The sequence below is a fragment of the Diadema antillarum genome, unplaced genomic scaffold (assembly GCF_040938485.1).
Source record: "Diadema antillarum isolate AM-2024a unplaced genomic scaffold, OU_Dant_1.0 seq00000133_RagTag, whole genome shotgun sequence".
NCBI lineage: Eukaryota > Metazoa > Echinodermata > Echinoidea > Diadematoida > Diadematidae > Diadema > Diadema antillarum.
This window is the reverse complement of record NW_027271210.1, coordinates 202,501-227,420: the sequence shown is the minus strand read 5'-3', so window position 1 is coordinate 227,420 and position 24,920 is coordinate 202,501. Positions and strand designations below refer to the sequence as shown.

At 37.1% G+C, this 24,920-nt stretch overlaps 1 protein-coding gene across 1 annotated transcript in view; it reads right to left on the bottom strand.

Moving 5' to 3' along the window:
- LOC139727484 (adhesion G-protein coupled receptor G6-like) overlaps positions 1–24,920 on the bottom strand; it is a 54,093-nt gene that overhangs the window by 11,708 nt on the left and 17,465 nt on the right. Inside the window, exons 2-6 of the mRNA XM_071638460.1 lie at positions 6,173–6,361; positions 5,344–5,736; positions 3,125–3,295; positions 1,520–1,650; positions 599–888 (exon numbers count right to left, since the gene is read on the bottom strand). Coding sequence (XP_071494561.1) covers positions 599–888; positions 1,520–1,650; positions 3,125–3,295; positions 5,344–5,736; positions 6,173–6,361 — 1,174 coding nt within the window. The remainder of the gene's footprint in view (positions 1–598; positions 889–1,519; positions 1,651–3,124; positions 3,296–5,343; positions 5,737–6,172; positions 6,362–24,920) is intronic.

Here is a 24,920-nt window from a genome sequence, read left to right as displayed (position 1 = left end):
GAACCCCTTTCTCCTACTAGACTACTTATGATAATGTAATAGTACAGAGCATACCATTTTAAGAGGAATTCAAAGTTTATTTGATGAAAATCGGGTTTGGAATGACTGAAACATCCAAAAACAAAGTAAAATAAAGCTATCGTAATAAAGTGTGGGTCCCACACGTTATTAGAATTGCTCTTTTTTGGATATCTCAGCCATTTCAAAACCAATTTTCATCAAATAAATGTTGAATTCCTCAAAGAATTACATGCTCTTTCATATTTCATAAGAGGTTTCTCATTATCTCACCCAAAAATGTGAGAAACCTGAAACTAGGTCTCAACCATAACTGTACGATCCCTTTAAAATGTCATGATAAGTACAAACCTTGGGATTTAAAGAACCATCGATGGGGAAAAAATCATGGAAATGAATGTTTACAAACACTCACTCACACGCACAGGAAATTAACAAGTAACAGTCCCACAAACACATAGAAAGGTTGAAATGTATAGAAAGCGGGAGAGAGAGAAAGAGAGAGAGAGAGAGAAAGAAAGAAAGAAAGAAAGAAAGAAAGAAAGAATGAATGATTATTAAAGAAAGAATGACAATTTACCCCAAGCAATCAAAGATGCTTTCTTCATGAAACCAGGAATCTTGCAATTGATCACGCGCACGAAGAGGAGGTACATATTAACGCCCTCAACGCCCATCCAGGTCAGGCTAGTTAGGACGAAGTAGTGAAGCAGCGCTGCCGCCAAAATGCACAACCAGAAGGAGCTGTCCTGGTCGACCTTGTTTTTGAGCTCGTCGAAGGTCGCGACGACGACAAAGGTAAGGTAAAGGAATAGGAGGGAAGCTGATAAATTCAGCAAGATCTGATTTGGTTGTTTCTGCCGCAACTTTCTGCAGGGGAATCAAAAACAAAGCGCACAGCGAAGTTTGGATATTAGGTTAAATACCCTGCCATGTTTGTTTGTTTCTTTATTAACGGAATAAGCATTGCCACACCCCATGATGCCTTCTTTCGATGTTACTATTACACTGTTACATGATTTATGATTTGGCAAAAATTGGAAACAACAGATCTACAGTGTATTTTCAATCTGTGCTGTATGCCACATGGAATTGATTTCGGTACCTTCGTCGATTAATGATAGATATTCTTTAAAAAAAATATATAAGTTTTGATAAGTTGAGGATGTTCAATTACCTCACTCATTGATATAACAAACAACGAAAAGATGAAACTTCATCTGTGGACATAAAGTGTTGAAAAGATAATGACTGACACAGCAGTCATAGGTCAGCTGCATTCTGGGGATATAATGACCGTATAGGCCTCAAAATACTTGTATAGTCCTGAATGAGTCGTGTATAGTCCAAAGTAACCAGTCTTACTGTACTATTACAGAAATATATGAGCTGTTTAAAATATTGAGATTGCATCTGGTGCCTCCATTCATGATTTGCACATGACGTTACACAGTGAAAGGCTGTGAACTTTAAACTCTGCTACTTAAAGCACTGGACTTACGGAGAAAATCCATAGATGATCATGGTCAACACAAGGCTGGTTACTGACAGACCGCATCCGATGTAACTTAAAACCTTGCCCACTTTGTTTCCACTGGAGTCTTTAGTAGAATCATCCTTCCTACGAAAATTCTGGAATGTAAAGTGTACGAGATTTCAAGGAATCAACTCGAAGGTGATGTTATTATGCCGTTGTTTTACCTTTAATGTCCCAAAACACGGAAGTTAGACTCATTTTAATTTCGAAACAGAAACTAATGACACGAAGTAATTGGCACGTGAACGTGATCGCATCAAAGTACATGTACGTGATGTTTCTATTTTTTTCTTTATTTTTTGGATTTATGTCAGTACACCATCTAAGGCCGTATTAAGTGATAACATAGCATCACTCTTTGTCGCGTAATTCTATTATTGTACTTTTACATTAGGCTGGTGAAATGAAAGCAGCCCAAACGTCTTTAAAATCGGGCAGTTTAAATGTCAGTACCACCATTAAAGGGGTCATTTTTAGTTTTAAAAAATCAATCTTCTTTGACACGGAATTCCGTTCTTTTAATTTTCTATTAGGTTTGTAAATTGAAAGCATATCGATTATCTCCTAAATCGGGGCGTTAGGTCAGTAAATCATCAGTATCATAAAAACGTTTTGATAGATAGGTAAAATATCTTTGATTCTTTCCACTACTTATTCAACCGTAATTAATGTAGTAAAAATATGACTTTTGTTGTAAAGCGTTAAACAGGTGTTTTTTTATTTCCCTTTTTAAGAGTCTCTTTAACTCTTTATTTGCCATGGTGTAAACGCCCTGCGCGCCACAATATTCTGAAACAGCAACGTAGTTATGCTTTGGGAAAACATTCATTTTTCAAATGTGTATAACTTTTAGAGCTTTTTGTTACCTTCGAAATGTAATGCATAAAGTTTTAGAGAAAACATACAGCTTTGCCTTGATGTAAATTGAATGTCAGATCAGATTCTACAATTGTTTCTCTTTCAAATGGCCAGTAGCTATACATTATTCTAGAGACATTACTTTGCGCACACTAAACAGTCAACGACAGAAACCCTAAGTGTGCTTGCAAATCCAGTAGGGAACACCGACTGATAGTCAATCATAATAGGAAATAATGACAAGCTACAATTGGCAGGAATGGAATCGCGAGAAATGTTTTTTTTTTTTTTTTTCCGCACTGTGGCATGTGGAGATTTATCGATCGGTTTGGGCGGGTTTATGGGTTTGCGCAAAGCATGCAAACTTGGCACGCCGTCGACTGAATCGGACGTCCGAACGTGGAGCATAAAGATTTAAAAATTAGAAGCAAACGGGGAGGTCAAACCTCCGTCAAGGATAGGTCCACAGCCTCGAAACTGTGGGCACTGCCAAAATAGAATTACAATTTTATCAATTTTGAACAGAAAGGTTTTCTCCCGCTAGGCAATTTCGATTGAATAAAAAACAAAACAAAACAGGACTTATTTCATTGTGCTATTGCATAACTTGCCATAAATATACACTTGTAAATAAAGGTTATACCACAGGTAACTTATTCATACAGTTGACAAGGAATAAAGTAAAAAATTTAAGATAAGTATCCAACTCACCATGATGACGGCAAAGTTGGTGGTATGGTTGCATTCGCAGATAAGTCTCGCATCGTCACTGGCCGACACCAGCTCACACCCAAAGTCGGACCAATTCCCGCGCCCGTCGGCCGCGCTGAAGTTCCAAAAGACACACTCTGGGTTCGTGATGTTGATCTCGTCACTACTTTCCTTTGATATGATGTATATGAAAAAAAAAGATGTAAATTGACAGTTGTTATTCAGTTCAGTTAAGTTCAGTTCAGTTTTTATTACCTCAGATACGACTTTAATTACGTGAAAACTGCGTGGATACTTCTTAGTCAAGGCGCGGGGACCCAGAAAAAATGACTTCGTTCAACCCACCCCGCAGAAAAGGTTTGACTGCATGGGGTGGTCGGCTTGACCCTCTGGAACACCCCTAGGTAGTATGTGATTCCAAATTGTGGAATCAATAAAATTTTACAGGCCACTTTAGTTGCGACAAGACCTTAATCTTCGAGAAAGAGTCTGCGCATGCTAAGACTACTACACGTGCCACTAGCACTGCCACAGGCGCCAATGCCAGTGGTGCGTGTAGTAGTCTTAGCGCATAAACACTTTTTAGGCGACAAACAAGGGTTTTTGCGTGCAAACTAACTTTTCACGCCAAGCTGGGTTCGGTGTAGTGTAGTTTCTAGACGTTTTTATTTCGTCTTTATTTCTCCGAGTTAAAGCATGCCGAGTGAGAGCGCGTACCCAGTGATTGCGACGCCAGAACCGTTTTTTTTTTTTTTTTTGTCGCAATCACTGCGTACGCGCCCTCACTCGGCTTAGCGCAATACAGCGGGCTTCTGCACAATACACAAGCTGCAACTCAGAGAAATGAAAACGAAATAAAAACGACTAGAAATTAAGACCAGGGTCGGTGACGCTTGTCGCTATTTGGGGCACTGAAAATGACAAACTTATCACATTTTTTGCATTTATTTCATGAGGAATTCATCAAAAATGCATAAAACTATATATGTACACGTTGCTAAAGATGACAGCAATACAGTGGGATTCATTGTAAGTTATAATATTGTGCATGGTTACCATGGTAACCGGATGCCTACAGGTGATTGGTTACCCCCCAAGATATCTGGAATTTAGACAGGTTTGTTTCTTTTGCCTTGCGTGCACATCACCCATTGTAGATCGGCTCTTAAAGTACCTGCCTCAACACTGTACATATATATTTAGCCTGGATAACTTAAAAGGGAAAAGACGCCCAAGAGTTTTCCCTCATTCTGTCCTAAGCATTATTTCATTACTGCACGTTTTGATACAAAATAATGAAGAGTTTGTTTGCAAAAACCGATAAGTCCATATTGTCAAATGGAGATATTTGCGATTAAAGATCAAGAAAAATAAAGAGAAAAATAAGAAAATTTTTGCTTCTTTTGACCATAACTTCAAAAATATACCTTTATAAAAATTATGTAGTGACCAATGTATCATTTGAAAGGTATCATTTTGTACTTTATGACAGAGACCGTACTTCAAAATCTTTAAAAAATGGACTTATTGGTTTTTGCAAACAAACTCTTCAAATATACATATCATGATTTTTCATTTTATTCTATATTTTTTTTTTAACAAAAGCTAACGAACACAAAAGTATGCTTAATTCTTTGATGGATAATCCAGCGCACGTGTATATTCCTTCTGTAGAAAGGAATTTATCTGCATTCTTGAATATGATAAACTTCCTTTACGAACATGAACAGTTATTGCTTTCTTCTGCTCTTTTCCAGGATTGTTTTGAATAACCATCGCTCTGTAAATACTCAAAAGAGCTACTCTCTAAAAAAAATCGAGAGAAAATATTCACTCTTAAAAGAGTGAATACAAAAAAGAGTGAATTTCGAGTGAAATTGGAGTGAATTTTGAGTGAAAATGTTCATTTTCACTCATTTTGGAGTGACGTCAGGGATCACTCCAAAATCTTCGAGTGTTTTTTTTTTGTATTTGTTGATAATACATAATGCATAATGTCATCCCTGATAATGTATAAGTACAATTATATTCTAATCAGTTGTTATTCATGAAAGTAAAAAAAAAAGGTAATTGTTTCAATTAAAATTGAGATGAGGACTGAATTTCTACAGTTTCCCGTATCCTTGTAGAAGAGGAATTAACAATTGTGATCACCTATCGCTTTCCTCTCTTTTTTTTATTCTGTTGATGGCGAGGAAGATCCTCATCGTTGAACCAACCTGAAGCTGTTTGAAAGCACTTCTGACGTGAGTTGTAAAATTTTTCCCCCACAAATCCTTGATGGTGACTGAAACAATGTGGGTGTTTGGGATGACCGACTGCGTAAGAGAACCTACGTCTTCCTTCATACTGGGACCACCAAACAATGTAGGCTCCATGACTGAAAAGGCGACCCGGAAGCGATTGGACGCAGAATAGTTGGTCGACCTCAGGTCGGGCGATTCCAGAGGTTTAATACGAACTCCAACTCGGATGACACTTTCAATGCCAGATCTGCGGTCTGTGAACCCGAAGACAGCAATGTCGTCGACGGTAAGATTAGTACTGTCGCTTTTGCTAATAACTATGAATTCCATTCCAGCAATTAGCGACTCCTGGGAAACTGTCTGCACCTAGGGAAAACAACCATTCGGATGAACAAAGAAGCAGACAAGTGGAAATCAATGTACAGAATAATTATGATATACTACTAATAAGAAGTTCTTATTTAGCCTGGGTAGCCTCTTCAGTGTTGCCACTGCTCTAACAGAGGCCCTGCCATTATTACTTGTTAAGGAATGCTCGGACGGGTACCCATTTGTACACCTGGGTAAACAGGGACAAGGCAGGTAAAAACATCTTGTCCAAGGACGTAAAGCACTGGACGGGAATCAAACTCGGGTCATCCGAATAGGAGTCCGGAGTCGTACATACATGTACATGTATATGCCACAGCGCCCCCCCCCCCCCCCCCCCCCATGATTGTCAACGCTTAAACCAAATAATAATGTTCAAGGGTCATCTCGTGACTCGTGATTTCTTCTTTGACTTCAAAAGGCAACTACTAACCTGGACCCCAACATTCGGTCTGACTGTTTTGAAAGAACCATCTCCTCCTGTTGTATTGACGATCAGAAGTTGGTCTTCCAATACCCTTATCACTGTAGAAGACGAACCGTTTTCTTTCTGGGCATCCACGAGTTTGTTTCTGCCGATGTTTGTGAGACTACCAATGATTGTCAAAACAGACTTCGTCACCTTGAGCAGAAAAGACAACACAATGAATGGAAATCAAACGAAAAACAGGAAGTTTACTAAGTTACGCCAAGGGATTTTACGTAAGTATGTGTGTGTGTGTGTGTGGGTGGGTGTGTGCGTGCGTGTGTTTATCCAATTCAATTCAATTCATTTAATTTCATTCTTCTTTTTCCAACAAAACATAACACAAGACAAATCAGAAATTACATCATAAACACAAACATTTGCCTTAGGCTTTGCAATAGATAAAATTTAATGATACCGATAAACTTACGAGCGCACACTGGCAAAAAAAAAATATACAAAGTCATACTTCATCTGACCAAAAAAAAAAAAAAAAAAAAAATGAGAGGTCCACTAACAAGCAAAGCCTGTATACTGTATACGCTATATATTTCGCGTGGGTTTTATTTTCGCGAATTTCGCGAGTCGGGAGCTATTCGCGAAATTAACAACACGCGAAAATATTACCTTCCAAAATGAATCCCAAAATGATACGAACATTTCAGTACTAGTATACCATGTCATGGCTTACTGAACAGACCATATAAACTGGCTAAGCTTGTTTACGTACATATAGCACGTCCACGTCGAACTACTAGTATACACAGCCCAGTCGCTGTAAGTAGCATTCGCACAGCACAGTAGACGGCGCAATACTATTTCTGCGAGAAATTCCACTTTCTTTTGTTTTTGTTTTTTTCATTGCGCCACCACGTTACAAACGCGCGGCGTGTCACCCTTGATTACAGTCATGTGCGCTGTAGCTCATGCGTTTGCATGCCGCTACGTCTTTACAAGTACTGTATGTCAACTTTAGGGGCCGGGGCTTCGTATGCTCCAGCTGGTCGCCGCTGAATTTACTCGTACCCCTCGTACCACTCGTCAGAAATCTAGCGCGATATACTCTTAACCACTTCAAAAATGTTGAATTCTAATTTACTAGTTAGCAGAGTTTGGTAAGTTTTTTGCATGCAGTGTATAACTAGTATCATTCTTATTTGCTAGTAAGTTGAAAATTCACACTTTCTTTGCCACTTCATATTTTCTCTGGTCCCCCAATCGCGAATTTAACCACTCGCGAAAATGTGTGACAGCGGCAATTCGCGAAAATTTATGTACGCGAAAATTATAGCGTATACAGTATTGTGAACCACTCATAAAACTTATGAATTACTTATTCACAAACACTTGTCACAAATATGATATACGACAGGACGGGACAAAACAGGAGAAACACAACAACATGACACAACTTGCCAAAATAGATGAAAAGAATGGAAGGAAAGAAAGAAAAAGAGAGGATGAGAGAATGCCTACACGCTGAACAAGGGAAATGGAACAGGGGATGGTAGAGGATGTGCTTCATAGAGTTGGTGCTGCATGCAACTGTGCAATGTGTGTGTTTGTGCGATGTGTGTGTTTGTGGAAGGGTAAATACCGTGTACAAAGAAAACATTGTGTATCAAGTTTACGCTGATGGGGGACTGCGAATGATACATATTAAGATGTTTGTTAAAATGCAACGTATTAGGTGGTTGAAAAGTGTATTATACAATTAGAATAAATCTGGATTGAAAATGTATTTTGATTACTGTTTTCAATCAGTAAGAGGAAGATTTTTATTTTATGTGATTATGAGTGGTCTAGATGACGCTGGAAATCCAATCCCATCTTTTGTTTTTATATAGAAATGGTTAGGACATGGCAGGAAATCGATAAATGAAAGAATTTTGAGAATTAATTGATGAACCTAGCGATATTTAATAATATAGAATATTTGTATAAAGGGACAAAGTATTTTTTCATGATTTCTATTATGAAAAAAAGATTATCCATTAAATGTACAAAGAGGTTTTATTAAACCCACTGTGCATTTTCAGAATTTAGGCACTTAGGGAATCTTTTTACGTAAGATAAATGATATTGGTCCGGATTCTTTTTAGTTTGGTTTGCCTTTTTTTTTCTTAGATTTAGATTCAGAGTTCATTGCAAACTGTATAACATCCACTGGTTTTCATATAACACGTTTTCATTAAATTGATTTAATCTTAATTCGACTAAAAAATATAGTGTGGCAAACCAGCTAATTCGAGCTATCGAAAATTTTGCTATGAACACAGAAAAAAAAATATGGCAATGTAACATATTAGCATTGGACGATTGTATTTTAGCATTTTATAACATGATACCAATTCAAGTTGCATATATTACGCACTACATAACTTTGTCAAACGCTAGATTTGGACATATCTAAAATGGCGCTCTATAGAGTCACTGAACTTTTTCTTCATACACTTCAGAGTTGTTTTCACAAGGAAAATGAAATGTTAGATATATGGGTAGCACGTCCTCTCAACAGAGTTCTGGAGTGACGTAACTTGTCTTGAGAACGAAGTGGTCCGAAAGGCTTGAATATTTCCCTCACTGTTAAAACAGAAGGTATTACCTCAGGATCTGAACACTGAAGAGCAGCGACATTCTCTATGACTTGCGCAATTGCAGCTATCCCGTGGGAAGAAACATTCTTTTCCAAGAGATCAATCAATTTGGATAGAGTCCCTTGCACATTAGACTGTGAAATGTCAATCTGTTTGGGAGACAATCAAAACTTTTAACGGAAAACATCTTTTAAAAAACAAGTTCACCCCATATACATAATGTAGTGAGCTAATGCGACAATATCATTTGTACACACACACACACACACACACACACACACACACACACAAATGGGCAATCCGTTCAAAATTTATGAATTATTGACTTTCTGTGCAGTCACTGCTGGATGAGAAGACAACCGCAGTTGGTGATGTTACATGCCTACAACAATATAAGGATATGTAAAGGGAATTCCTCAAAATGTATTTATTTATTTTTTGGTTGAAAATAAGTGCAGTCCCCCTCAACTTGTAACTTTAATACTCCCCCTGCCTTCTGAAAGATACACGTCTTATGCTCTATTGTTATGAGAGAAAAGTTTTTTTTTTCATTTCCTTTACATACTGTAGTTCTACGCATATGACATCACAAGCTGTAGTAGTCTTCACATCCTGCGACTACGGAACTGAAATTTCAAAAGTGCATAACTTTTGAACGGATTGTCTGATTTTACTCAAACTCCCACGCATGTGTACTACTAATATTGCTACATTCACTTATTGCACTTGTTTATGAAGGCGGACTTGTCCTTTGATAATTACAAGGTATTTGAAATGCAACCATTGCTCGTATGCCAAGGAGCGGATGGGGGAGGGGGCTGTTTCGATATACACTGAAAAAGGACAATAGTAGGGCAGATATATAACAAAAATTGGTCGAAATGCTCACATCCGGCGGAAAGTATGAAATTTTGCATATAGGGGTATTTTGGGGCGCTGATTTCAAATATTGCCGGATCCAAGAGATTTGACCACGGGGTCGGCCGCCATTTTGAATTCCAATATGGCCGCCATCACAAAACAAATTCAAAGATCCCTATCTTCAGTTCTGAATGACCTTTTGCACCAAAATTTGGTACACATGAGCGTTTTGACACATTGAATTTGATGACAGATTGATTCGGAGTGTCTGACAAACATCGAATGGCCGCCATTTTGAATTCCAATATGGCCGCCTCGACGAAATATTCAAAATCTCTATCTCGATTTCTAAGTGGTGAGTGACTCTGAAATTAGGTGTAAACATGTATTTTAAAGTACTGAGTTGAACTATTAACTGATGTGATGTGTCTGACAAACGCAATGCCTGCTATTTTGAATTCCAATGTGGCTACGAAGACAAACATCACGACTAACATTCACGGGCATGTCAAAAAGTGCAGCAAAAAGGAAGCATAATGCACCTTTCACTGACGTCACAATGTAAATACATCAGCGCGCACTCTATCAGTTACAAACGCGCGCTCAATCAGGTAGCCTAATTTACAAACCCGAGATAGAGATTTTCAACACTCCATCATGGCAAATATGTATTAAATTCAAATTGGCTGCCGTGCAGCTTGTCAGACATATCAAATAAGTCTGTTATTGAAGTCATCATATCTTCATGCTTTTATATATCAAATTCCAATGGCTAATGTCATTCAGAACTGAAGATAGGGATCTTTGACGGCGGCCATTTTGGAATTCAAAATGGCGGCCGACCCCGTGATCAGATCTCTCGGATCCGGCAATTTTTGAAATCAGCGCCTCAAAATACCCCTATATGCAAAATTTCATACTTTCCGCCGGATGTGAGCATTTTTTTCACATATCTGCCCCACTACAACACCAAACAATCATATCATTTCCTTGGGAGGAAAAAATTATCACAAACATGTGTAGCCCCTTGGGACACCTCCGTGAATCAAACAAACACAAACATGCAAATCCTATGAGCAGAGAGAAATCAGTAAATGACAGATTTGCATTTTTGCATTAACAGAGTTGATGTATGTTGAGCAGCATGCAGATATCAAATATGTGCTATGACTTTTACCGGCTCTTACTTTCAGCTTAGAACTACAGTAAAAAGGAATAATTTATATATGCTATGTATGTATAAAATATATATATATATATGACCGTGCAACACAAAACAAACAAAAAGTCGCACACACTGATTTTGCGTGAGGACTGAAAATAAGTGAAATGGGTCAACCTATCCGATATTGACTTTTTCATATTTTCTCAAAGAGCGGGTTTTCTTTTACATTATGCTAAAATTTGGTATCATAAAACGGGCAGGAAAATGCGTTTTTTAGCAGTTCATCTCGAATATTTTTTTGTAGAATAGTGTGATTAGGTGTGTCTTTAAGAATCCCTGAAAAACCTTGTCCACACTCTTCACTTTCAACTCTAATAACTTTTGAAAGGATAGCGCTACTGATTTGAAAGTTGGTATCGATTATGGACAGAATGTGTTAATGAGGAATGCTTAATTTCAGTTTAATCTGATAATTCCTTCATTGTTGTTACTCTGGTGGTTTACTTCCTGTTTTTTGTCCCATTCATCGCACAGCCAGCACGGTTTGGTAAAGATTAAGCGCTTGAATAGACACTGTACTTCAGAGCCTCTTTTCTCAGTTCACACTTTTCCTGAGTTTGTGCTTTCTTTCCAATATTTAGATAGGTGAGGAGAGTCCATTTGATTTGAGTTATACATCATTTTAAAGCTTAAAGTCTGCTCTTTCAGAATATGTTCTTAACTAGAAATTCATGTCTGGCGACCTTTTGTTTGTTTTGAGGTGCAGGGTCACATATAAATATATATATATATATATATATATATATATATTATATAATATTTAGATATATATACCATTTATGTATAATGTATATATATATATATATATATATACACACAAATATATAACTAGAGATTGTAATTTGTCATCACTGACAAATTAAGGTGATCCGATTTTTTTTTTAATCAATGATTCGAGTCCTGATCGTAATAGGCATGACAATACAAGTTTCATCTGTGTTTAGAGACATTGGCCGTGTGAGGTTTGGATTCTCATTTAGAAAAGGGAGTCATATCTGCCATCTTTGGTACCAATTCTGTATACACTGAATAACGAAGATACAGCAACGAATACATATGACCTTTGACCCACCTTTACACTCCCAAGATGGCATCTGAGGAAAAAGTGGTTATTTTGTGAAATGATTCTTGCGACATCGTCTATATTCGTGTGCAAAATATGGCAAAGATAGGACAGGTATTCACCAAGATGCAAAATGCAAAGTCTTAGGTACAACATAAAATCTGGGAGAAATTCACCGAAGGGTAAGTGAGAGCTAGTGCTCGATAAAGAAAAGCATGTCGATTTTCACATTAAAAAAAAATCCCTCCCATAGAGATAACACGTCATAACGAAAATACAGAAAGAAGTACATATGACCTTTGACCTCACTTTGCACACCCAAGATGGCGTCTGAGCAAAAAGTGGTTATTTTGTGAAATGATCCTTGTTACATGGTCTTTGTGTGTGCAAAATATGGGAAAGATAGGACATGTATTCACCAAGATACAGGATAAAACATTTATGACCTTTGACCCTAATTTACATACCCAAGATGGTGTCTGATCAAGTAGTTGTTATTTTATGAAATAATGTACGTGACATGAACTAAACATGTGCAAAATATGGGATTGATAGCCATTGTTGCACAGAAAGTAGTAGAAAGAAAGAAAAATAAAGAAAAAAATATGTTATTTTATAGAAATTTGAAGGAGAAGCATAAAAAAATCAGAAAAAGATAAAGTTAGGAAGGGAGATTAAGACTAACTAAAGAAAAAGAAGAAAAAACGTGTTTAAAAAAATGAAAAAAAAAATATTGGCAGGGGTGAGCCTCGAACCAGGGACCTTAGGATTACGAGTCGGATGCGCTATGCAATGACCTATTTCATGCTCCATAGGCCCTGTGTATTAAGCAAAATGACGCTGCATCGAAGCCACGTGCCATTTTCAACCAAGTTTTTCGACGTGATGCCGACGTCGTATGAAAAAATGAAGGGCACACTTACGATAGCCCAAAGTCTCAGCTACAACATACTAAAATCTGGGAAAAATTCACTGAAGCAAAAGTGAGCTAGTGCTCGAAAAAGAGAGTCATGTCAATTTTCACTGCCAGAAAAACTGCTCTCCCATAGAGATAACACGTAAACTGGTCAAATTCTACAAGGATACATTCAATCCATTTTTACGAGGAGATGACGTCATCCAATCAAAATGTTGTTTTTACATTAATGAAAGAACATTTCATAAGCTACAACATACTGAAATATGGGAGAAAATTGGCAGAGGATAAGTGAGATACGCTCGAGTAAACTTGTAATTTGATGACGTCATTTTGAAAATTTACTTTTTTTACTTTATTAAGAAATTTGATATCTTTTAATCATTTTGTCAGCATTGCCTACCCATGAAATGACATGTACAACTCATCAGCTTTCAATATATGTAAAGAAAATGGGGGGTCACCGTCCATCCTGACGAGTAAAATCGGATTTAAAATTGGCAGTTTTTTGGCATAGTTGCACTGTATATCGCCATTGACGCGCGCGCGGAATTTCAACTTTGACGGCCCCGTATGACGTCATATTGAGTCGGATTGACTTGAAACGTGGTATAAATATTCCTTGACATTTCAGACATGCGATCAAAGTGAAAACACTGGAAATTTCAATTGCATATGAGCTGTGCGTGCGTATATGCGCGCGCGCGTACGCGTCCGTCCGATTTTTTCAATTTTTCAAAAAATGCTCCAAATGGTCTGAAACGTGTGCAAAAAAATTTTGAGCTCGATTGGAGCATACAAATATTTCAACGCGCGCGTACGCGCACGTTTTAAGAGAAAATATGAATTTTGAGAACATGAGTAGAATGCGCATAACTTTAAATATATGTGACGTAAATTTCATTGAAAAATTCTATTTCATTACTGAGATATGATTGAGAATGTGTTTTCATATAATGACGTCATAGTGACGTCACGGTCGACTGATCACAATGATACATTAGATTTGCCGTCTTTGGGACATGATGCATACATGATATAATTTTGAAATTGACAGGCAGCGGACTTTCTGAGCTAACCTCTGCACAACTTTTGAGGAGAAATAAAGAAGAAGAAAAACAAAGAATCCGTACAGATACAGAAGGTGATCCGAGAGGATACTCGGATCACCTAATAATAAAAGTGTGTGTGTGTGTGTGTGTGTGTGACTCTGCAGCCCAAAATCAACAAAAGGTCGCCAGACATGGATTTTCAATTAAGGACAGATTCTGAAAGAACAGACTCTAAGCTTTGAAATGATGTATAACTAAATTCGAAAGGACTCTCCTAACCTATCTAAATAATTATTGGAAAGAAGGTCCACACTCTGGAAATAGTGTGAACTGAGAAAAGAGGCTTTGAAGTACAGGGTGTATCCAAGCGCTTAATCTTTACTAGGCCGTGCTACCTGTGCGTGAATGGGACAAAGAAACAGGATGTAAACCACTGTAGTAACAACAATGAAGGGATTATCAGATTAAGCTTTTTTTTTTTCTTTTTAGGTGATCCGAGAATCCTCTCGGATCACCTATTGTATCTGTACGGATTCTTTCTTTCTTTAGGTGATCCGAGTATCCTCTCGGATCACCTTCTGTATCTGTACGGAATCTTTCTTTCTTTGTTTCTGGACAAAATTTGTGCAGAGGTTAGCTCAGAAAGTGCATTGCCTTTCAATGTCAAACTTATACCATATATGTATCGTCTCCCAAAGACGGCAATCGAACTAAAATCATGGTGATCAGTCGACCGTGACGTCACTATGACGTCATTATATGAAAACACATTCTCAATCATATCTCATTAATGGAATGGATTTTTTCAATGAAATTTACGTCACATATATTTCAGGTCAGGTGCATTCTACTCATATTCTCAAAATTCATCTATACCTTAAAACGTGCGCGTACGCGCGCGTTGAAATATTTGTATGCTCAAATCGAGCTCAAATTTTTTTTGCACACGTTTCAGACCATTTGGAGCATTTTTTGAAAAATTGAAAAATTTGGACGGACGCGTACGCGCGCGCTCATATACGCACGCACAGCTCATATGCAATAGAAATTTCCCTTTTTTCACACTTATCGGCTGCCTGAAATGTCAAGGAATATGTCTACCAAGTTTCAAGTCAATCCGACTCAATATGACGTCATACGGGGCCGTCAAAGTTGAAATTCCGCGCGCGCGTCAATGGCGATATACAGTGCAACTATGCCAAAAAAATGACAATCTTAAATCCGATTTTACTCGTCAGGATGGACGGTGACCCCCCATTTTCTGTACATATTTTGAAAGCTGATGAGTTGTACATGTCATTTCATGGGGTGGCAATGCTGACAAAATGATTAAAAGATATCAAATTTCTTAATAAAGTAAAAAAAGTAAATTTTCAAAATGACGTCATCAAATTTCAAGTTCATTCGAGCGTATCTCACTAGTCCTTTGTCAATTTTCACCCAGATTTCAGTATGAGGTAGCTTATTTAATGTTCTTTGAAACATGAAATTACAATAATTTGATTGGATAACGGTATCACCTCGTAAAAATGGATTGAAAGTAATCTTGTCAAATTTGACCAGTTTACGTGTTATCTCTATGGGAGTGCAGTTTTTCTGGAAATGAAAATTGACATGACTATCTTTATCGAGCACTAGCTCACTTAAGCTTCGGTAAATTTCTCCCAGATTTTAATATGTTGTAGCTGAGACTTTACGCTACCGTAAGTGTGCCCTTTGTTTTTTCATACGATGTCAGAATCACGTCAAAAAATTGGGTTGAAATTCAGGCTTATCTTCGATGTATTGAGATATTTCTTTCTTTCTGCAACTTTCTTTGCAATAACTCAAGAAAAACAGCCTCTATCACTTCTATATTTTGCACATGTTTAGTTCATGTCACGTGAATTATTTCATAAAATAACAACTACTTGATCAGACACCATCTTGGGTATGTAAATTAGGGTCAAAGGTCATAAGTGTTTCATCCTGTATCTTAGTAAATACATGTCCTATCTGTCCCATATTTTGCGCATGCAAAGACCATGTTACAAGGATCATTTCACAAAATAACTACTTTTTACTCAGATGCCATCTTGTCTGTGCAAATTGAGGTCAAAGGTTATATGTACTTCTTTTTGTATCTTCGTGATGACGTGTTATCTCTATGGGAGGGAATTTTCTTTAATATGAAAATTGACATGATTGTCTTTATCGAGCACTAGCTCACTTACCCTTCCGTGAATTTCTCCCAGATTTTAATATGTTGTAGCTGAGACTTTGCGCTATCGTTTTGTTGCCTTCGTTTTTTCATACGATGTCGGGATTACGATAAAAAATTGGTTGAATTTAAAGCTTATCTTCTATGTATTGAGATATTTCTTTCTTTCTGCAACTTTCTTTGCAATAACTCAAGAAAAACACGCCCTATCACCCCCATATTTTGCACATGTTTAGTTCATGTCTCGTACATTATTTCATAAAATAACAACTACTAGATCGGACAACATCTTGGGTATGTAAATTAGGGTCAAAGGTCATAAATGTTTCATCTTGTATCTGAGTGAATACCTGTCCTATCTTTCCCTTATTTTTCACACGTATAGACGATGTCGCGAGAATCATTTCACAAAATAACCACTATTTCATCAGATGCAATCTGGGAGTGCAAAGGTGGGTCAAAGGTCATATGTATTCATTGCTGTATCTTCGTTATTCAGTGTATACAGAATTTGGTACCAAAGATGGCAGATATGACTCCCTTTTCTAAATGAGAATGCAAACATCACACGACCAATGTCTCTAAACACAGATGAAACTTGTATGGTCATGCCTATTGCGATCAGGACTCGAATCATTGATAAAAAAAAATCGGATCACCTTAATTTGTCAGTGATGACAAATTACAATCTCTAGTTTTCTTTCTTTCTTTCTTTCTTTATTTCTGGACAAAAGTTGTGCAGAGGTTAGCTCAGAAAGTGCATTGCCTACCAATGTCAAACTTATACCATATATGTATCATGTCGCAAAGACGACAGCGCAAGTAAAATCATAGTGATCAGTCGACCGTGACGTCACTATGACGTCATTATATGAAAACACATTTTCATGCATATCTCATTAATGGAATGGAATATTTCAATGAAATTTACGTCACATATATTTCAAGTCAAGCGCATTCTACTCATATTCTCAAAATTCATTTTTATCTCAAAACGCGCGCGTACGCGCGCGTTGAAATATTTGTATGCTCAAATCCAGCTCAAATTTTTTTTGCACACGTTTCAGACCATTTGGAGCATTTTTTGAAAAATTGAAAAAATTGGACGGACGCGTACGCGCGCGCACATATACGCACGCACAGCTAATATGAAATAGAAATTTTCAATTTTTTCACACGGATCGGATGTCCGAAATTTCAAGGAATATTTCTACCAAGTTTCAAGTCGATCCGATTCAATATGACGTCATACGGGCCCGTCAAATTCAAAATTCCGCGCGTGCGTCAATGGGGATACACAGTGCAACTATGCCAAAAAACCGCCAATTTTAAATCGGATTTTACTCGTCAGGATGGACGGTGACCCCCCATTTTCTTTACATATTCTGAAAGGTGATGAGTTGTACATGTCATTTCATGGGCTGGCTATGCTGATAAAATGATTAAAAGATATCAAATTTCTTAATAAAGTAAAAAAAGTAGATTTTCAAAATGACGTCATCAAATTTCAAGTTTACTCGAGCGTATCTCACTAATCCTTTGCCAATTTTCACCCAAATTTCAATATGTTGTAGCTTATGAAATGTTCTTTCATAAATGTAATTAAACAATTTTGATTTGATGACGACATCACCTCGAAAAAATGGATTGAAGGTAACCTTGTCAAATTTGACCAGTTTACGTGTAATCTCTATGGGAGTGCAATTTTTATGGAAATGAAAATTGACATGACTATCTTTATCGAGCACTAGCTCACTTATGCTTCGGTGAATTTCTCTAAGATTTTAATATGTTGTAGCTGAGATGTGGGGCTATCGTAAATGTGCCCTTCGTTTTTTCATACGTTGTCGGGATCACGTGAAAAAACTTGGTTGAAATTAAAATTTATCTTCGATGTATTGAAATATTTCTTTCTTTTTGCAACTTTCTTTGCAATAACTCAAGAAAAACAGCCCCTATCACCTTCATATTTTGCACATGTTTAGTTCATGTCACGAAAATTATTTCATAAAATTACAACTACTTGATCAGACGCCATCTTGGGTATGTAAATTAGGGTCAAAGGTCATAGATGTTTCATCCTGTATCTTGGTGAATACATGTCCTATCTTTCCCATATTTTGCACACGTAAAGACCATGTTACAGGGATCATTTCATAAAATAACCACTTTTTGCTCAGATGCCATCTTGTCTGTGCAAAGTGGGGTCAAAGGTCATATGTACTTCTTTTTCTATCTTTGCTATGACGTGTTATCTCTATGGGAGGGAATTTTTTAGATGTGAAAATTGACATGACTCTCTTTATCGAGCACTATCTTACTTATGCTTCGGTGAATTTCTCTCAGATTTTAATATGTTGTAGCTGAGACTTTGCAGTATCAGGACTCGAATCATTGATTAAAAAAAAGATCGGATCACCTTAATTTGTCAGTGATGACAAATTACAATCTCTAGTTTTTTTTTTGGTTTTGTCTATGTACGCATCTCTCCATGATTACTTTCAATTTTCAAACCAGTACCATTATCCTTTCAAAAGTTATTAGGGTTGAAAGTGAAGAGTGTATAAAGGATTTTCAAGAATGGAAATGTCTCTAATACCCCTTTTATAAACTCAATAAAACTCAATAATGCGGATAATATCCGCAACGTTTGGTCGTAAAATCGGAGCGGGGGCAGAATAATGCGCTTTTTTCGACCCTTCTATTTTCCGCATAATAGCAGCATCGGAACCAGATTTGCAGTTTATGAACGCAAACCCAAATAATGCGGATAATTGCAGGGGTCAAACGTTACCTGTCATTCCCGCAGGAGGGACGTGTGCAGTCACCATGACGATTATCCGCCTTTTTCAGGACGGGCTCTCGTAAAAATAATGCGGATTATTTTCAGAGCTTGTGAGCGCATTTTTTATTGAAATGTCCGCATTATTCTTATGCGGATAATTGGAGGGTGAGTTTATGAAAGGGGTATAAGACATACCTGATTACACTACTCTACCAAAAAAAAAAAAAAAAAGATGTAGAAAAACTGCTGAAAACTCACTTTCACATTCATTTTATGATTCCAAACTCGAGAGTAGGATAGAAGATGGATTATTCTTTCAGAAAATATGGAAAACTTAAAATTTACTTGGTTGACCCTCATCACCTTTTTTGAGTCCTCACGTAAAATCAAGCTGTGCAACTTTTTGTTAGTTTTGTGACGCACGTCACATATATAATTATATATTATGATAAACAATTTTTAATTCTCTTTCAGAGAGAAACAAAAAAAAAAAAAACTCTTGCCTGTACATCAGACCCAACCTTTTTGTTTGTTTTCTCTTGAAAAAAAAATGGACCTACGGAATAGCGAATTCAATTTTGTGCCACATTAATCCTACAAATTGGTCTTCAAGATCTTGCCATCTATACATTTCGGAACTTGTCCTTTACATTCGATACAAAACAAGAAGAGTATCACCAGTCTTTCCATTTCAGCTTGTATTCCTTCTGTTATTATGCCACAATAAGTCTTACTCTTTCCACGTTTAGAAATAAAACGTTATGAACCAAGACGATTATAGCCCTTATTTGGTCAATTTCATGCCTTGTTATTTGAACTTTTTGTATCAGAATGTCTTTGTCTCTGAAGTTTGATTTTCAACAAAAGACCTCCTAGTGTCGTTTGAAGTTCGTTATTTCAAAATATCTTAAAGGGATGGTACAGTATAGGTGGAGATGAGAATTCGGCTTTTGACTTTTTGTGAGATACCAAGAAAACACGTATGATATAATACAGAGCAAACCATTTTAAGAGGAATTCAAAGTTTATTTGATGACAATCGGGTTTGGAATGATTGAAACATCCAAAAACAAAGTAAATCAAAGCGATCGTGATAAAGTGTGGGTCCCACACTTTATTAAAATCGCTCTTTTTTGGATATCTCAGCCATTTCAAAACAAATTTTAATCAAATAAACGTTTAATTCCTCTTAGAATTACATGTTCTTTCATATTTCATAAGAGGTTTCTCATTTCTTTAACAAAAAATGTTAGAAACCTGAAATTAGGTCTCAACCAGAACGGTACGATCCCTTTAATGGTTTTTTATTAGATGTTTATGTCCCCCGTTTCAAATTTCTCCGCCACTCGCATGTAACTCAGGTTCTTTGCCCCTTTACGACAGCTAGTAGAAAAAATATATGGGATATCCCCATTCATCATTGTCGTCACTGTTCTTTTATATGCTAAAAAAAAAATCCCGTGACAAAGAGTGGTAAAGGCGGAAGTAGTTGGTAAAGGCGAGTATATTACGTGACTGTATTGATTTTAATGCTCATGATCGACAATTGTCATGAACTGAAAACAAATTGTTCATCATCCGATCCATTGCCCTTATCATTATATTAACACATTGACACGCATGACTTTTCCAAATTACTTGAAAGCCAGTTTTCTAAATACCTGGTTTATAGCAGCAAGTTTTCCATCGGTGGACATGTCATCTTCGCTTGTTGAAAAATTGTCTGAATATAGAAAGAGAAAGCGTGCGTGGGAGATCGAAAGTATACAACCAACGGTGAATTTGTCATGTTTGGTCGTACTTCAGACGTACGTACGATAGCATTTTATTTTTATCTCACTTGAAAACATTATGCTTTTAAAAAATATAAACGAGACAAACAAAACCAGAGCCTGAGAAAGGTTGCTTATAGTTCTTTTTTATTTATTTATTTTTATTTTATTTTTTTTTTGGGGGGGGGGGTATTAGTTATTGACTGCCTTAACCTTTACTTATAAGAACTAAAAGTAAAATATCATAATGTTTCGGCATACCAGAAATATATTCTTTCATTTATATCTGATTTCTCTACTGAAGTAAGAAAAAAAAATCATACGATATCAGTATAATCGTTTCGTTGTGATTATAAGTTTCTCTTGTTGGAGGTGGATAGCATACATTTTCAAGTTTATCAAACAATTCATATCGCAAAAAGGTGGAATTCGGCCGAAACCATAGATGCACGTCAACAACTCGACACCCGCTTGTCATACAGCCAGAAAGTATTGCAGTCCACGGATTATGCAGCTCATGCACTAGTCAGCCGCGAGCTAAACACTAAGGCCCGACATCTCGAAGGTGATTTGAATTTAGACCATGGTTTGAATTTTTAGTCAATCCAAGCATCAAATAGGCGTACCTTTAACTTGTACGTAATAACACGCGATTGTTTTTGTACGTCAGTCAGCATAAACAACCTGTCATGCTTACTAACGCAGAAGAAATTTGCATAAACTATTGTCTAAAGTTAAACCACCTTCCGGAATTTGGACGTAATAAACAAGGTTAATGAGCTCAGCATCACGTAAAAATAGGCCTACTAACTACATGCATATGTGACCCTGCACCACAAAACAAACAAAAAGTCGCCAGACAAAAAGTCGCCAGACATAAATTTTTAGTTATTAAAGACCATATTCTGAAAGAGCAGACTTTTAGCTTTAAAATGATGTATAATTCAAATCAAATGGACTCACCTAACTTATTTAAATATTGGAAAGAAAGCACAAACTCAGGAAAAGTGTGAACTGAGAAAAGAGGCTCTGAAGTACAGTGTCTATTCAAGCTCTCTTAGCAAAGCCATGCTGGGTGTGCGATGAATGGGACAAAAAACATGAAGTAAACCACTGGAGTAACAACAATGAAGGTATTATGAGATTAAACTTAAATTAAGCATACCTCATTAACACATTCTGTCAATGATCACTGCCAACTTTCAAAGCAGTAGCATTATCCCTTCAAAAGTTATTAGAGTTGAAAGTGAAGAGTGTGTTCAAGGTTTTTCAAAAATGGAAAGGGGACTCTAAAGATACACCTAATCACACTATTTTACCAAAAATGTTCGATATAAACTGCTGGCAACTGACAACTTTTTGTTTGTTTTGAGGTGCAGGGTCACAATTCATCTTTTATAACCCCTTGCAAGTATGCTACGTTGTATGTAGTCAGGATTCCTCACAGTATATCTTCTACAGCGTACACGATCTAGCGAGACTATTTGGCGTCGAAGAAGTACATAACCATTTCAAGTAAAATGTATGGGGTTATCCCACGAGACCGACACCCACGAGTCATACGGTCCACGAGACCAACATCGAAAATAGAGCCATGAGTCATACCGCCCATGAGTTATACGGCTCACGAGTCATACATCCCATGAATTCGACACTACGCACAAAAGGCTCACGAGACCGACACTAAGCATAGCGTCGGTCTCGTGAGACTTTTGAGCGAAGTGTCGAACTCATGGGCTGTATAACTCGTGAGCTTATTTTGTTTGATGTCGGACTCTTGGGCTTTATTTACTCAGGGTCGAACTCGTGGGCTGTATGACTAGGGGGCTGTATGACTTGTGAGCTGTATGACTCGTGGGTGTCGGTCTAGTGACGTGCACCCAAATGTGTGTGTTCATTCAATGAATGCAGATACATTGTACTCATTGACAAGAAAGTTTCAGGAAAATCGGAGAATCCGTTCAAAATTATCATTGTGTTCACTGCTAGTTGATTGAAACTTGGTTGAAAAAGATCGATGTAAATGTCTCTTTGATATGTTTCGAACAAAACAAGAGTAATATCTAAAAGATATGTAAAAGAAGATATTTGTTGTCTGTCGACCCTACAATTCAGTACAAATCACAGAACAAAGAGGTTATAGACTTGCAAAGACACTACAAAATATCCTGCGCCTATTTATTGTTATTACGATGCGATGTGTCTTGGGGCAGTTTTGCACGTACCGAGTCGCTTAATTTGAAACACGATTACAAACTTGTTTGCAATCAAGTTTCAAATCACCGTCCGTTCTCACCGCAGGAAGAAGCTTCACGGATTCTTTATTTTGAATTTCAGAGCAAGGATGGGTCGTTTGGCTTCTTGCCAAGTTCCTGTCAATAGCTCTTGAGCATTCTTTCTGCGAGAGTGATTGGAAGGTCACCTTATAATCCCCCCCCCCAAAAAAAAAAAAAAAACACGATTGGAGCTAATGCTAGTTTCGTTGCTTGATTCTGACGAAACGAGATTAAAACACACACACACACACACACACACACACACACACACACACACAAACACAAAAGCAACTCCGGGCCGTCTCTTGAAGCTTAATTGTAATTAAAATTCCAGTTTCCATTCACACGGCAAATTTCCTTAATTACAAACTTGATTGAAGTCTGCATAGTTACAAAATTGTTTCAAATTATGCAATAACGGTACGTGTAAATGCCCGGATTCATATATACGTGTAAATGTTTCATTTCTCTGTGATAGCAGGCCCGGGCATTTCTTTGTTTCATTGCACGAAAAGCTTATTCTAAACGAAACATAAAACCGTGAGATTCGACTTTCTGAAGATCTTACCGCTATAAATGGAGAAGAGATTGAAAGCACCGCAAAATGTGGAGTCATTTCCTGAGCATTTCAAGTTACAGAACTGCTCAGGTACTCTGTCTGACTTCTTGCAATCCAATACGCCACAGCTGCACATGTCCCTGTAAGCCAGCCCAGCATACTGGAATCCTTTTTCTTCACATTCGTTGACACATTTTGGGATTGTCATGTTCTCGTCTTGGAAGACAATACCGTCCCGATAGCAACTGAAGTTGAAGCAGCCAAGGTGGGTGAAAGCTGCACACGCAAGCACACACACACACACACACACACACACACACACACACACATACAAACACGCGGACACACATGCACGCACGAACACATATGCACGAAAACAAGCAAAAGAACATTGATTTGTGAATGTCCTTTCCAATAAATACAAGTTTTATGTGTGAATAACTGTACAGTCTCCTCATTTATGATATTCTTAAAACGGACGTGTAGATGAAACCCCCCGGCCAATTTTATGTAATCTATTTATCGACAATAATTTTACAGTCAAACTATTCCTGACAACCCTTTTATTATTTTGAGTGAAATTATGGCATCTTTATCTCAGGATCTATTGTGAATGAAGAAAATGGATTCAATGGTGTACTAAAACTGTGGGGTATTCAAAAGACGCAATGAGTATTTATTCTTTTTTTTTCAAAGTGAAGTAATTATTTATTTTGAAAAAAAGTAGTTTATTTTGTCCGTCGTTACTCATGAAATCTCTGTTTTGGATAACACATCTCGTTACTTCTCCCGTATACAAAATTATTAATCTAAATGCATTTAATGTTCTTTGCTGTCCATCTGATTGATCCATTTATTATATTTAAACATTCCCATAACGCTTTACTCTTTTTAAAAGATGTTAACTTTTATATGTCAATTCAATTCAATTCATTTATTTTCATTTTCCTCGACAAAACATAACACAGAATAACAGGAATCATATCATAAACATACTTGACTTTGCAAAGGATAAATGATACGGATAAACATAAGAATGCTTGCTGGTAAAAATACAAAGTTATGCTTCAGTTGAGAAAAAAACAAACAAGAATTGAAAGGTCCACTAAGAAACATGCTTGTATATTATGAACCACTCAAACAAATATTATGAAATACTCATTTGCAAATACTTACCACATGTATAATTTAAAGACAGGACAGAATAAAATAGGAGAAACACACCAATATGACATGAATAGCCAGAATAGGGGAAAAAATGGAAGGAAAAAATAAAAAAGAGAGAATGCTTACACGCCGAACAAGAGAAACGGAAGAGGGAGTTGAGGAGGTGCTTCAGACAGCTAATGGCTGCAAGCAGCTGTGCAAGGATTATATGGCAACTGTATTACGGAATAATGAATTCAATG